The sequence below is a fragment of the Barbus barbus genome, assembly GCF_936440315.1.
Source record: "Barbus barbus genome assembly, chromosome: 22".
Taxonomy (NCBI): Eukaryota; Metazoa; Chordata; class Actinopteri; order Cypriniformes; family Cyprinidae; genus Barbus; species Barbus barbus.
This window is the reverse complement of record NC_136750.1, coordinates 19,329,216-19,345,370: the sequence shown is the minus strand read 5'-3', so window position 1 is coordinate 19,345,370 and position 16,155 is coordinate 19,329,216. Positions and strand designations below refer to the sequence as shown.

At 37.5% G+C, this 16,155-nt stretch overlaps 2 protein-coding genes across 3 annotated transcripts; one reads left to right on the top strand and one right to left on the bottom strand.

Annotated features, from left to right (window-relative positions):
- Nucleotides 1-1,618: 1,618 nt before the first annotated feature.
- On the bottom strand, nt 1,619-4,984 carry LOC306888580 (uncharacterized protein). Of its 2 annotated transcripts, none has more exons than XM_079447000.1 (2): nt 4,596-4,984; nt 1,619-4,021 (listed from the first exon to the last, which is right to left on the bottom strand). In XM_079447000.1, exon 2 carries the CDS (start codon nt 3,945-3,947, stop codon nt 2,823-2,825), a length of 1,125 nt encoding a protein of 374 aa, XP_079303126.1. In that variant the 5' UTR covers nt 3,948-4,021; nt 4,596-4,984; the 3' UTR covers nt 1,619-2,822. The 2 variants fall into 2 exon arrangements, with proteins under 2 accessions (XP_079303126.1, XP_079303127.1); XM_079447001.1 differs by having other exon boundaries at nt 1,619-4,015.
- A 3,154-nt stretch (nt 4,985-8,138) lies between these two features.
- On the top strand, nt 8,139-15,502 carry LOC306888433 (histone-lysine N-methyltransferase KMT5B-like). The gene is given in 10 exon segments (XM_079446732.1): nt 8,139-8,549; nt 9,434-9,768; nt 9,868-10,076; nt 10,079-10,270; nt 10,835-10,944; nt 11,031-11,197; nt 11,303-11,322; nt 11,431-11,567; nt 12,356-12,555; nt 12,654-15,502. Coding segments are annotated over 9 exon segments (2,520 nt in total). The 5' UTR covers nt 8,139-8,549; nt 9,434-9,614; the 3' UTR covers nt 13,985-15,502.
- Nucleotides 15,503-16,155: the final 653 nt, after the last annotated feature.

The following is a 16,155-nucleotide window of genomic DNA, read 5'->3' as shown; positions in this document are numbered from 1 at the left end:
TTCTGTGCGTGAAGAAATACGCTCTTGGAATCTTTCATACACTTTACACTTACAGTTGAGTTTCCCGTCAAAGCGAAGGATTGGTTTGTATAGTTGTTAGTTATCGCTACGTAAAAGTACGGTTGAATGAAGACTTTGTAGCTCTCAGGAATCAAATTGTCAGGAAGTCTGAGAGTCGGTGGAAGTCCTGTTGGAATAGCCGTAGGTCTAGTTGGAGGCGGTGGACTCACCGGAGGGTATTTATCTATTTGCATTTTGTACATCACAGCCATCATCACTAAACCACAAACAGAAGAAACTGTGAGGATCCCAATGCCGATACCCAAGGCCTTGGTCATGCAAGCTCCTTTGGCCATTTCTACACCTTCTGAGAAACCTCCAAGAATGAATTGAGCTTGGAGAACCTGCTCTAGGTTTTTAGACTCTGTACCCTCTCGCAGATCTTCACAACATATGTACTGCTAAAGGCGTCAAGAACCAATACCACGCCTAGAAGAGACCACGCATTTCGAGGTTACACATTAACCAGCATGGATGAGCCAGAAACAAACAAATATGATGGTATTTCACATGTACTGTGTGCCGTCACACTTTGCCCCACATCTGGAATCAGTTTTAATATCTAATAAGTAGTTCATGGTCAGAAAGAAAAACACAAGAGAGCTTTGATGCTGAGAAAAGAGATGCATCAGATGTTAAAGTAAATTTTTCTTAATCACCGGACCCAAGTAGAGCAGTCCCAAGCTGATATTCTTATGTTCTGTCAGAGACCTTCAGGCCTCATCCAGCTGTTTGGGACTTTCTTGCTGCCCAGAAACTTTTCCAGAATCCTCTGATGACACACACACACAAAAAAATTAATTGACTGGTTTCTGAGACTTTTCTACATCTATATCAGTATGTCTTTAAGTGAAACTTGTAGTGTGTTTTCTTTAGTGTAAGAGGAGGGGACTCTCGTGCTTAATATTTTTAACATGTCCCTACTTTCCCCTCCTTTCAGTATTATTCTAAACTTTTTTTTTTTTTTTAGAAAAGTACAGTTTGGTCTTAAAATGTAATGAATGTCCTGTCGAATCTACTTTTTACAGATAGATAGATAGATAGATAGATAGATAGATAAGGGCACTAAGAACACTAATAATTTAATAACACTAAACTGTACTCTTTGGCAAATCTCAAAACTAACATACATTCTTCATACCGTTGTTAATTATGTTGCCATGCCTAAATTTACTTGTAGAATTTTAAACGATTGATTTTAGTTCTTAGTACACTATTAAGTAGACACAATATTATGGAAAATATTAGCCATTTATAATAAAATAGACTATTAAACTTTCACCATTTAAATTCAGAATATAAAAAGACTTCTATCCTTTAAAATCTACATGATGTTGGAAATCAAACCATTTTGGTTTAAATCTGCCTTTTTGAAAGAGATTGAAATCAACAGTTCAGAATGATCTTAAAGTGAATTTACAAAAACAGCATTTATATGTTAACACTGATGGGAAGGAACTGAAAGCGACAGTGGACCATTTTGTAGCACAAAGTTTAAATTTTAAAAAACAAATCTGCATTTTTTAAAACAAACAAAACGGCACACATATTATTTATTAAAATCATATCAATTTATTGTAGCTGTTTCAATTCCAGGCTGTACACAGAATTCATTTATCACTGCACCACTGCTGCTTTTAGGGTTGGCAAGACAGAAACACAACAGCTAGAAAAGGGTGCCATCCTGTGGACAAGCATGAGATATTGCATTCAAATTATATTTTCATCCTTTGGGTTGTTTACTAGGAAATGCAGCTGCAGGTCGAAGAAAAAAAAAACGTATGTGCACGTGAAATAAATTACATGATTGGTCTATTAGTTTGAGGATAAAGGCAATATTTCCATTTCATAAAATCAAAGAAAAAAACTCCATGGGCCACAAACTTCATTAAAGGCACACTATGTCTTTAAGGTTTATGTTAATGCTTCGCACGAATGCCAAGCATCTGATCTCTGGTCAGCGGATACCTCAAAGTCAAGAATGTCTTAGCAGTTCAAGTTTTACTCTCATTACTTCTTTAGAAACTCCTAAACTTAATAACTATCATTTTAATTACATTAAGACATTTGGCCCAGATATGGATAAACATGAAAATGCAACAATACATATTTTCACTGATGTGAAAATACTTAAAATACCCAATCCTAGGCTTGATAAAAAAAATCAAATCTGTATATTGAAATTCCAATTCATAAAAGAAAGATTAAAATTAAATTGCCATCTGAATTTTCTCAAATATAGATTATCAGGAATGTTATAACGTTTGGTCACGGATAGCTGAAAACACTGAAATAAAATCTAATTCAAGACCAAAATACACGCTCTTTTTTTTTGATGATTCCTACTGGAACACACAATGACTGAAATGTTATAAGGAATTAAAGTTCTTGTCAAAGTGATCCACACTCCATTGCTGCAATCCGCTTTATCCTCCTCTTTGCACAATAGAACAATTTTCCTGAATTCACCTAAGCTCCTAAAAAATGCACACACTTCAGCCTGGAACATAAACCTTCATAGCTCAACAAGCCAAAACTCTTTTTAAGCACAATTGTATAGTTTTAGAAATATACTGAACTTAATCCAATTATTTGCTAGCAAGGGGTGGCTGACAAATATATTAAATTACAGCTTTAAGGATCAGCAGAAGTGTGTTAGCCGATTATATTTTAGTCCTAATTTTCCTACATAATTTTCTTCAGGATGTGGCTGTGTCCCTTTAGGCCGTTATGTGTGGCCTGTAATTGTTTAAGTCTCAACTTCACCAGAGCCAACTGTCTAAATGCTGAAGACAGTAGCAAGACTGCTGGAGGATTGACGTCAACTCTCTGTAACTTTGCTCTTTCCAGTTGGGAAGAAGTCTTTCATTGTTAAGGGCCTGAAGTTTGGGCGTCCCTTCACGTAAGACCTGATACAAGCAGGGCCATCGGCTCTGTATCTGTAGTCGAGTCCGGCGGTCCAGGGTAATGCCCCGAACGATCTTTTTCGCCCGCAGCTCTCGTAGCGCTGGCAGGTTGAGGCAGGAGAACACCAGACCTCGACTAGGCGACACATCTAGGAACTCGAGCGAAAGGGATTCAAGGGTGTACGAGATGCCTAGATTTCGCAGTGGAACCAGAACATGGAGCGTGAGGGATTTTAGATTTGGCAGCGATTTCGTCAGCATCTGTAAAGTGTTCGGGCTGACCCCTTTGAATACCCAAAAGTACTTCAATTCTAAGATACGGAGGTGTTGAAACTGAGTGATCAGTGCAACTGATGTTTCGGACCAGTCGAAGTGCAGACGCATTTTGGTAATCCTGGGGCAGCTGTGGACGAGTCTGGCCAGGAGAATTTGAAAGTTATTAACCTGGTCCATCTTGGTAATATTGTCTTGATGAGAACTAGAACTGGTGTGGACACGAAGGTCAAGAGGTTCTAGCAGGGTAAATGTCCAGTTAAAGTCTAAATGACTGAGATCCCGGCAATGCACGTTCTCTAGAAGGTGCGACAGGAGCTCTCCCCATTTATTGCACTGGTCCCCTAGATCAAAACTGGCCTTGAGAGTGACCAAACTAGCCCCACGGGATATAAGATGATGGGTGTAATGGTGAACCCAAGCCTTCCAGCGCTCAAACTCTCTGTTGGAAACGAGCAGACCCTCTTGGCCCAGATGAAACACCCCACGCCGGGAATAGTCTGCAACTCTCCAGAGCTTCCCAGAGCGCACTAAGCAGCTCCAGCTCGCACACACAAGGGCAGAGTTGCATTTGTCCACCTCACTGAGGAAAGAGAGCACATGGAGCTGACATTCCACCGGTAGGGAGTTGAAAGGGAAATAATCTTCATCAGCTTTAACCCTTCTCCTTATATTAACGGGAAGAAGGGCTCTCTTCCGTTGAGGCATGTTGTCAGTGCTTGATTAAATCTCTAAGACCATCCTTTTGTCTTGCTCTCTGACTGAGAGACGTTTGACTGCACCTTACAGAAAACAAAATCTCATTTATTATGTGCATCTCAACAGTAAACATTGTCTGCAAGTCATTATGCGATGTCGGAAAGTTGCACTCTGACCAAATCAGATAACTCAAGAACCGCTGTAATTGATTCAAATCGATTCGTTAAGGAAATCTTTCACACCTGTTTTGTGAACAGGATTAAGTATTTCATTAAAAACATTTTGTTTCAAAACAAAATGTTTCTAATGTGCAACAAGACAGAGTTTCTCAACAGTAACAGTATAAAATAAATGCAGTATTAAACATTTGAATGTGTGCAAGTTCTTGTATTTAAAAGATCCGCTCTGAATGATTAATTTAACATATGCACCACTGTAACTGATTCAATTCGATTCCAGAAAGAAATCGTTCACACCGGGTTTGTGAACCGAATTAATCACCCTCCCCCAAAATTAAATGTCATTTTAATGTATAACAGGACAAAGCATCTTATGCATAAATCGTATTCAATAATAAAACATTTTAACGTCTAAATTAATCAGTGTGCAACTCATTTATTTCTAACTTCTAATATAGAAACACTTATGATAACTTACCTTTAACATACTAGCAGATTTGTTAATATTATTCGCAAATACACTGTAGCACTTTGCTCAGAGAGGTTGGTGGAAGAAATAAGGCGTGTATATTTTTTTAAAGCAAAATACACAAACTTGCAAAGACATGAAGTTAGTAGCGCGTCGTTAGCTTGTCACCGCACATAGCTTGACATCTTTTAGCGATAGCTGTGAAATATCTTCTGTTCTAAAGTTCGCTCAGTGAAATAATTTCACTCAAACAACCGTGAAGGTCTGGCTGAGCTCTTGATTCAAGAAAGCGATTTAATTAGAGAGAATTAATCAGCACTTTAGAGCAAACTAAGCGGCTAAACTGTGCTGAGAATCCCTGTTAGAGGCTATTGTTGTTCTCGGCGAATGACATCATCAATGTGCGTCCTGCAGCCTCGGGTGTTTTTGGCTGATCCAGGAACAGTTCTGTAGATGGAGTCCTGCAGCTAGTTTGACCGGGATTCAGATCGAAAGAACTGATCCAAGGACAGGCTCCACATGCTTTTCGATTTCTGCTGTTCCGCGTCTAGCGGCAGAGGTAACGTTTAGTCACATTTCTCCATCAATACTGTTAATTAAACGTATATTTATTAATGAAAATCATTTTTAAAACGAATTCTACGGCGTGCATCTGGTAGCCTAACGTAATGAGACGTCACACAGACTGGTGATGGGAAGTCCGAATCATTTCGGCGAATCGGTTCATTCGAACAAATCGATTCAATTAACTTTTTTTATTTTTATTTTTTTTATTAATACAAACAGATGTAAGAGAATGACAGCTCATATGCCAGGGAGCAAATAATATACCGTTTGAGCAGATTCACAGTTTTTACAGCTTTCTAATTAGAAGAGTCACACATATAGAGTTTTAAATCTTCAAGAAAATTTCTTTAGAAAGGCTTACGCTTGCAAAATTTACATTTATGTATAAAATACTTAGCCAGGAACAAAATAAGGTTGAATAAATAAAAACCATCTGACTGTTCACTCTAATGTGTCTATTCTAGAATAACATTTTTATATTTCTAAGAGATCGGGAATTATATCAACAAAAAACACTCAATATGATTGAGTGATCCTTAGAGATACTTATAATCACAGTACCAAAAGATATGAGACAAATCTTCAGTTTGGTGATCACAGGAGCAATTTACATCAAAGTCATAAGAAATAAACCTTTGTAAAAACACTGTAGGATAGCATTGATGTATCATTAAGACACTTCTTTATTTTATTTTAGAGGTAAAGTCCACACTCTTTTCCAGTTAATGTTACTGCCTGTTCCAATAAAAGACAAGACAGCATTAGGGCAAGAGACTACCTCGCGCTGGAACAGAGTACGAACACTCCTGTTATTTGACTTTGTGGTCAGGGATAATTTACCAACAATGGTTTCAAACACATTTAAAATGTGGCACAATCTGAGAAAACTGGTTATTTAAACCCTTCATAAACATGACAATCCTGGAAGGAATAGCTCCAAAAACAATAGCAAATTCTCTTGCTGTAACTGGGATTTTAATGTGACAAAAATTCCTCATATTTAAAAGGCATTCCTTAGTCATTAAAAAAATGACAAACCAAAATAATATATTTATATTTTATTTTTCCAATTATCAAAATAAATAGTTTTTTTGTACAGTAAATCTCTGTTGTGCCAAATTATGCGGGGAACAATTATCGTTGTAAATTAAAGACCACGTTAAAATACATTGTTTGTGAAAATAAGAGAGTTTAGAAGGAATTTTTTCAGGATTATAATTACACAAAAACAAAAAATTTAAACCACTTAATTTAGAAAAATTACATTTGGTATAAAGTTCCATAAAGAGGTAGATTTTTTAGGTGTTGTTTAATCCAATTAATTTTGATTGTATAATTAATTGTAGCAAAGCTGATCAAATTAAGTCCATAAAATTTTTCCATAAAAAAAATAAATAAAGATTGGTCCATTGTTTCGGAAGTCTGAGCATCAACATGTGACGTAGCAGAATAAGCCAGACGTGAAAGACCCTCTGCCTTAGAAAGTAAATTTTCTGCCTTTTAGAGACAAATCTCTGTGTAACCAGAGATTGTTTCTTTTTGTTTTTGTACATAATTCGAGAAAAATGATCTGCACATCTACTCTTCATATTCTTTGATATGGCTATACCCAGATAAGTTACTTTAATTTCACTGGGATACCGTCTATGCTTGTCAAAGGACATTTAATTGAAAATAACTCACATTTATTAATATTTAAGTGCAAACCTGAAGCCAAAGAAAAAAATGACATTAACAGCTAAGGAAACCTGAGCAGAGTTACGTAGTCTCATCCACAAGTTGATTCAATTTCAGTGAACTGGTTTAAATGCTGTTTCAACTGTTTTTACATCATCCCATTTTCCCAGTGTGCTATATATGAACGTTCCAGTGCACATAGGCACAAGCTTGTTTAATACGTGTATAATTTCATGTGTCCACATGTTCATTTTGGTATAGCTATCACAACTCATACAAACGCCGTTTAGAACCTAAATTTTTACATTAAACAGTCCCTTTCCTGTTTCTGGCAATTCTCAATTTCATTTTTAGTTATTTATTAAAGCCACATCTATTTTGTAGGTGTGTTTTTGTACAGTCTACAGTCAAATTATTTGTTGACATTTCTGATTCACTTACTTTACAGTTTGATTTGTGAAATAAATTTGTGTTTACAAATCAAAACAAATAATGAATAAATTGCAACAAGACATAGCTCATATCAAATGCATATAACAAATGCAGTATTAAAATATAGCTAGATCTTATATCTTTTTAAATACATAGCTTACTTTTCTTCTTTTTAAACAAATCTGACACCACCATACTTTTGAATATTCACTATTTTACCTGTAACTTGAAAATGTTCTGTTTATTACAAGCAAACCTTGGCTGGAAAAACAGAAAGCACTCATTTTAAACAATTGATTACAGGAGATGTCTTATTGGCTCTGAAAAATAAACCCCTTTATAGGATTTGTTTTAATGAACCTGATCCAAATATTCTATTTTCTGTGTAACCTTAACACCTTTTACAAGTTATGATATTAAATCTACCAAATCTTCTGACGTATATACATGCATAACTGTTGTTTGTTTTAAAATGTGAATTTGCTGTTTTATTTTGTCTAGTTGTTTTTCTTTATTGTTGTTATTTTTTAAATTAGTAAAGAATGTCTTTTCAGTGCTCCACTTTGTTGATTCACAACAACAGAATTTCGGCATATTTTCACTACTAAAAAAGTTAGTTGTGAGTATCTGCATGAAACAGATAATTGCTGTATACTGAAAAATTATATACTTATATATTTCAATACAAAACAAACAATGAGAGATATTTTGCAACACGCTTATTTTAGCTAATGATTAGGGTACCATTTCTCTACATGAGCACACGACTTCCAAAAATAATTAGTTTTTCACTGTGCCATATACCTGCTCACGTTACTTGTTTTAGAAGTTGCTAGAAGAAAAGTTAAAGCAGAAAAGTGTGAATTTGTGCTAGGCGATGATGCGGTGGGATGCTGTTGCTGCTCCACGGAAACACAAGCGCGCTGAGCCGCAAGTGCACATTTAAAGGGGTACAACAACAACGCTGTCTTTGTATACATCTGAGTTTGTCGAGGCGTTTATAGCGCTTGATCAACATCCAGCCACCTTTTCTTTGTGCGACGGTATTATATGGACAGTTTGGGGGGTAGACAGAAGGAGCGAGCGTCAAATTAGCGCCGATAATTCAAACATTTTGGGTCTATTTCTTTCTGAGGCGGCTCGGTTGTCCTGTCGTTTCTGTTGATCTGGAAACGGCCGCCATCTTGAATTTCAATGTAATATTTTCGGACAATTTTTGCCAATATGACATTTTTGGATTGCATTGGACATTGTTGATGGACAAACCTCAACGCAGAAGACAATAAAGTGAGTATTTCGTGTACTGCGTGGATATGCTAACCGAGATCCCTCCTGCTCAGGGCTTTTCCGGTTGTCGCCTTGCAATCTCGCAGTTAGCTGCAAGTTAGGCCCAGTGCGATACTCATTTTATTATCAGTTAATGTCAGTATCTTTAAAAATATTCCCAGAAACAAAATTCATGGGATGTAATCTTGCTCTTATATGTATTATTACAGTGCTGGAATATCCGTCAGGAACTCGGTTTTAGATATCTTTGCTCTGCCGGTTCGGCAAGTCCCATTGTTTAGTTAGCTCGATGCTAAGCTAGTTAGCGTTCATCGAATGTTTACTTTAACTGCTCATTTAGGCTGCTAGCCTCACGTTAAGCGACCTAACTCGTTGCATTAACACTTTAGAGTCGTTATATTACCTCAACATTGCGTTTAGGTTTATTAAAGCATTAACGTTAATTTGGGGCATAGACTAAAATCGGCGTGTTAATGTGGTTTGTGTTGGATTTTAAATACACCGTCGCTTACATGGGAGCGTTTTAGCCGCAATGGATGTATGTTCTCAAACACATTTTATGCATAAATTAATTTGTTGAAATATTGGTCGATGTGGCATTATTTGCAAGACTACCTCGATTGTGAATTCAAGGTTTGTAGTTTATTTGAAGGCAGTTTTTGTTACTTACAATAGCATCCAGGGGGTGGCGCTCTTATACTCAATATTTGAAAAGTAATCATCTCACAACACTTTTTTATTTATTTATTTTTTATTCACTGCATGCTGATCATGAATTCAGCCATTACTATGGATGTTGAAATTCTCTTCAAATTACGAATAATGATCAAATACATTTATATGTTGATAAGCAGAATATAATATTAATTCATTATTTTATATAGGTGAAGTAACATCTGAAGAAACAAGTGACAAGAAGCAAATCTGATTCCGAGTTTCCTGGCAGATAAGGCGACAGATCAGGCTTAAACCCAGTGGTTTCTGCTGTCTCCTTGTTGAATGGTTTCTCAGAAGCACACAGAAGCTCAATGCGCCTTCTCCAGACCGCCAGCTGGTATGAAGTAGATGGGAGAATCCAAGAACATGGTGCTGAATGGCAGGAGACATGGCAGCAAGTTCTCCAGTAATCAGCCCGTAAGCAAGTCCAGGCTGCAAAACACACAGAGAGCCCATCTTCGTCAAAGCAAGGGCTCCCCGAGTGCTAGAAGATGCAGTCGACGTAAGTTCATCAGAGTGTATTTGATTTTTCCAACTCCTTTAACTACAAAAGCAATCTTAGTCCTATTCTCAATGGTGTTCATGCTGAATCCTCTAACAGGTTGTGGTGGGGCGCCCCCAGAGGCAGAAAGGCGCCATGTCCCCTCATCGGGAATGACTGCCAAGGAGCTGTGTGAATATGATGATCTGAGCACCAGTTTGATCCTGGATCCTTACCTTGGCTTCCAGACCCACAAGATGAACACCAGGTTTAGTGTTTCTAGATTGGTGAATTCAAATTCTCAGTGTCTGCAGTCAGGAAGTTTGTCGTTCATGTTAACGTGATGCTCCTTTTTAGGTTTCGACCAATTAAAGGTCGGCAAGGGGAGCTGAGGGAAGTGATCGCGCTTTTTAAGAAGCATGACAACCTGGAAAAAGCTTTTCAGGCTTTGACTGCTGGCGACTGGACGAGACATCACTTTATCAACAAGACCAAGTCCCAAGAAAAGCTCTTCAAAGCGCATGTAAATTATACATTTGGAAAGATCTCCATTTATGATGACCCATTTTTTTCTTTTCTCTCATATCCCGGCAGGTCTATGTTAGTGTGTAAAAATTTGAAAATAAAATAGTAAATATATAAAAATTAAAAACTTGTTTAATATTTACTTTATAAAATGAATATTTAACATGAATGTTTGTTTGTTTGCTTCAAATATTTAAATTCATAGTGAATGTCATATTTAATATTTAATGATTAAATTAATATTTAATGTCTTAAATGTTATTTGTATATACATATTTGCTTCAAATACATATTAATATTTTATTCTTATTATAAATTATTTTATTAATTTTATTTAATTTTACAAAATCAGTTTAAATGGTTTATACATGTTAATACTAAAATGCAATATTTAAACATTAAATGCTTATTGTTTAATTAAACATTTAATATTAATGTTTATTTGCTACAATATTAATATTAAATGTAATATTTAATCTTTTACTGTTTGTGTGAACACATTTGCTTATTTATGTAATGCAATATTTACATTTTATGTTTTTTCCCTCTCGTGTCCTGGTAGGTGTTTGTTTACCTACGCATGTTTGCTTCAGACAGCGGCTTTGAGATCCTTCCTTGCAATCGCTACTCCTCTGAGCAAAACGGAGCCAAAATTGTAGCAACAAAAGATTGGCGAGTTAACGTTTTTATGTAATCAAATCATCGACTTAATTTGCTTCTAGTTTTCATCATATATTTGTTTACTGTGCACATTACAGGAAGAGGAATGATAAAATTGAACATCTTGTGGGCTGCATTGCTGAGCTGTCTCCCAGTGAAGAGAGGATGTTGCTTCGACATGGAGAGAATGATTTCAGTGTCATGTACTCTACTCGCAAAAACTGCGCGCAACTCTGGCTCGGACCTGCGGCTTTTATTAACCATGGTATTTCTCTTTTAGATTTTAAACAGTCACACGTGATCAATAAATTATGTAATTTTAATGAGGCATCTTTTTGTAGTAAATTTAAGGTGTTCATTGCTTTTACAGATTGCCGGCCAAATTGCAAGGTAAGTGCTTATGGGACTGGACTCTGCTTTCTATAAAATGAAGACTAACTTGAAGATTAACTGAGAAACAGGAAATTACATTTTACTGATGTGTTTTGTTTTTTGCAGTTTGTGTCAACAGGCCGAGACACCGCCTGTGTGAAGGTTTTACGGGACATTGAACCGAGGGAAGAGATCTCCTGTTACTATGGAGATGGATTCTTTGGAGAAAACAATGAATTCTGTGAATGCTATACTTGTGAAAGGTATCATGTGCTGCATGCCTGTAGTTTCTCATGCTTCCTTCAATTCAGCAGTTAGGAATGAATGAATGAATATCAGAATCAGAATCAGAATGAGCTTTATTGGCCAAGTATGTTTTACACATACAAGGAATTTGTTGTAGTGACAGAAGCTCCACAGTGCAACAGAGAGACAGTAACAGGACAGGACACAGGTAATAAAAACAAAATAACAAGAAATAGCCAATGACCAATGTAAAAAGCAGAAAAAAAACACAATATATAATTTTGTAATAATTACAACATTTTGTATTGGATTGGCGTTTTATAAACAGTTGCTACATGTAGTTGTATTTAAAGAATGCTCAAGTAGTAGTTTAAACATTTGTTCCAAACATTTCAGTATTATGTAAATTATTTAATTGAAGAAAAAATTATATCATTTTAAATGTATACATAATAAATATAAAATTGAAATATCAACAATAAGTATTGCGTAATATTTAAGTATAAAATTAATATGAAACATTTCACTATTTGTTTATGCATATTCTGTACTAATATTTAGATTTTAAGTATTACCTGGAACAGTTGACTAAAATTAATTGTAATATTTAAATAATAAAATATTGTTTACTTAATATTCAGTTAATACTAACATCTAGTATTCATATTTATTTGCTTTATTAATTTTAAATGTAATATTTAATAATAAATGAGATTTTAATGCTAAAAAAAATTTTATTTGTTTATACAAATTTGTTCCAAATATCTGTTTATTAAATGTAATGTTTAATTTGTGTGTGTGTCAGACGTGGAACTGGAGCTTTTAAGTCGAAAGCAGGGTTGCCTGTGGAGACTCCGGTGATCAATAGCAAGTACGGCCTTAGAGAGACAGACAAGCGTCTGAACAGACTGAAGAAGCTGGGGGAAAGTTGCAGGAACTCTGACAGCCAGTCTGTCAGCTCCAATGCAGAGGCAGACTCTCAGGAACCAACCACTGTACAAACATGTAAGAGACCTATAATACTAGACATTTGATACTAATAATGCTGTTAGAGCTCAAGCTCATAATTTCTCTTCTCTTCCTTTCCTTTTTTTTTTTTCCAGCATTACGTAAAAGGACTTCACAGTCCTGTGTCAAAAAGCACGGAGAAGCTAAAGCTATAACAAGGCAAACTCTGTCAAGCACTCCTTCTTCTACCTCATCCTCTAAACGAACTCAAACGAATATTTCAAGTATACCAAAGAGACTTAAGTCAAAGCCCACACAGCCTTTGCCTAAAGGAAGACGACGGTGTCGAGGCGTATGGACGAAATCTTCTAGCCGAGTGAGTGCCAGTGGGAATCTCAAGGAGCCTTCCAGACGAGAGACAGACAGACGCAGCTCCGGAGGCAAAGGCAGTGTAGCGCGCCCATCAGAAAACAATCAGAGCTCTTCGAAGGGTGCTTCCCCATGCAAGGACAGCATACTTTGCCCTTACAGAACTCGTAGGTCCACAAGGACCTCTCTTGGTGCTCAGGGGGCTGACGGCACGCAAGCATCAAGTCAGCCGTCTAGCCCGGGTGTAGTCCTCAAGTCGGAGCCTGAAGAGCTCATCCCTGTGACACCAGGGCACCAGATGAACACCCCTAGTTTGGAGACTAGCTGTCCAAAGAAAGGGACGTGTCCCAGACGCAGGAGGACAATAAAACAGGAAGAGTCCGGCTCCTACGGCGAGTCCTTCCTCCAAGAGGGTGTGCCCGACCTGCAGCACGCAGTTCGGGCTGCAGATGTAGCAGACTGTGGGAAGGTGGTACTCGGCCTGCCGGACCGCCACCAGCACTACAACGGCTCGGCTAAAAGCAGCAAGGCCCTGCGCCGCAGCAAGGGCAAGAAGAAGCGGCAGATCACACGCTACGACGCTCAGCTGATTCTGCAGAACAACTCAGGCATCCCCAAGATAACACTACGCCGGCGTCGAGACAGCAGCAGCAGTAAGAATGAGGCCAGAGATGCCAACCCCTCCAGCTCCTCCAAAATCAGCATCAAGTTCAGCAAAGAGCACGAGAAGGACCGGAGCAACTCGTACGTGGCCAAACTGAACAACGGCTTCAGCCACGGCCCCCACAGCAGCTCCACCAAGCTCAAGATCCAGCTGAAGCGGGAGGAAGACGGCGCGGGGCTGCATCACACTTACCCGGAGGACGTCACTTTAGGCATCGTGAAGCGAGAAGCGGGGGATGTTCTGGATCACAAGGCGGGCGCTCAGGTTGGTCAGAGCATGGAAGTGGATTCGCTGTCCTCTGAGGACGAAGAAGAGGACTACTTTGATAACGAGGATGATTTCATCCCGCTCCCACCAGCAAAACGCCTGCGTCTCATCGTGGGCAAAGATTCCATTGACATTGACATTTCCTCCAGACGACGAGAAGATCAGTCCCTCAGACTCAATGCATAAGCTGTGTAAATATCCATTGTTTCAATCATGTTCATTTTGAACATATGTAATTTAAATAGAAAATGCAAATGTACAATTAAATAATGGCAAAATATCTTTCTTTACCTTTTAGTGATGGCACTTCTTTGTTGTTTCCTCACTATGACTATAAATATTGTAGAAAGTGTACAGGTTATGTATGAATCCTATCCAAGTCTGATAATGTGCAGATGTTTGTTAGCATTCTGTCCAGCTTAACTGTTTTGTTCCATAAACCTCTCGGCTTTGTTTGCAAGACGTTAATCCACTTGGGAAACACATGCATGGTTTTACCTCAAAAGGTTGACACTTCATATTTCGACAACAGTGTTCCCATGCACAAGAATCACATGCGTCTCTCTCCTCAGCTTGATCTGGCTAAAGGGAATCGTTGAGCAAACAATGTGCAGAGGAGCTCAAATTTATACAGATCTCCACATCTTTTGTATCAAAATACTTTTTATCATGTGTCAGATTTTTTGGCCATGGAAGGCCGTGGTGCTCCTTGTGGTGGCCTGGTGCTGGTCCATTAAGATATTGGACGATTGAATAATTATTCTGTGAACGTCAGACCCTTTTTGTGTGACCTTGGAAGTCCATAGAGAAGCGTGCCTACGGCTAAAAGTCCTCAAGAGATAAGTTGTATTGAATTGTACTCATCAAGAATCTGTTTTCCTGAATCATTGTCATTGTGCTATTCATCTAATTGACTTTGTGGCTTTGTGTGCATTTTGTGCTCTGCCTAAAAATTAAGAAAAAAAAATGCTAAGGTATTCAAAGCTGTTTGTGTTTCCATTGTTGATCCTATAAGTAGGCAGCTGCCATATTAGGCTATTTTTACTTGTACCTTTTTCTATCTTTTCTTTCATTATATACTTTACATTCTGTAGTGTCAAAGGTCTGCCATCTGTGGGCTTTTAAGAAGTTATCAGCTTCTTATCCTAATGATCACAAAACTCCTATGGTCTCAAGCTTACAAACTGACTCTTAAGAGCATTATGACAGTAACAATGTAGGATGTATACATAATCTGGGGGCATACTGTTCACTCTGTATATTCTGGGACTTGTTTTTATTTAACTGTTTTAAGTACTTGAAACCTATAAAACTCATTTTCAAGATACTTGCTTGTCTGATGTCATTATTAGATGTATTTGTAGTTTATCTGCTTAATTTTCTAGGTTTTCTGCATGTATGTAGCTACAGAATGGATTTAAATATGGTGATTTTTTTTTGGAGCCAAGTGGACCACAAAATTATATTGGTATCTTCATTTTTTGGGGGTCAGTTCTAACTTTTGAACATTTATTATGAACTCTTTAAAATTATAATAAAGAAAAACATGCAAAGGGTGGGGAATGTTTAGAAGTTTAGGCTTGTTTTCACATAAAGTCACTTGTGAATATGGGCAGTTGTAGTATATTCTGGGCTTATTTTCAGCAGTTTTTCGGGTTTGTTGGTGCTTTGCCCCCATTATGCAATAAAGTGTGACCAACCACTGATCATATTAAATCTCTGCATCTTCTGTTTGAGCATTATTTAGGTCATCGCCTAATTCTTGTAGCATGGAATTCATTTTTAATTGGTGGATCCTCTCTCTCAGGCACAGTTGAGCAGGTTATTCCAGAGGTTTTCATTCCATGTCCTGGAGACCCTCATCTCTATAAACTGTATTCACCATCTTCCACCTCTTTCGGGCTCCAGGAAGTTTGAAAAGCTTTAATTAAGCAATTCTGAGTCTTCTTTCTCCTAAAATGCTTCAATTATTTTGGTGAGGTATTGATTATGTTTGAAATTTGGTTGGTCATATTTACTTTTCATATTCCTCTCACTGATTCACAGAGGTTCTGGGGTCTTGCATAATAAAATCGCACAGCCAACATCTCTTTCCTTCAATCCACCACAAAACACCAACCTAAACAAGCTAAATTGCTAATTTATGCGCTACACGAATTCTGTTACCATTTAACCACAATTAAGTCGGTTTAACCATAATTAAGTTAACAAAATTGCTCAAAGTCAAGGTTTTAGCTTGTTTTTATTTACTATCAAATGGCGGAGGGACAGTGTTGTTCACACGTGGTATATGACTAGGTGCGTTCGACTTCATGCAGCACTTAGCAGACCGATCGGCGGCTGACTTGAAGCAGTGC

What these genes read in the sequence shown, in the direction of transcription:
- LOC306888580 (XM_079447000.1), bottom strand. Translation starts at nt 3,947, where the DNA reads ATGCCTCAACGGAAGAGAGCCCTTCTTCCCGTTAATATAAGGAGAAGG.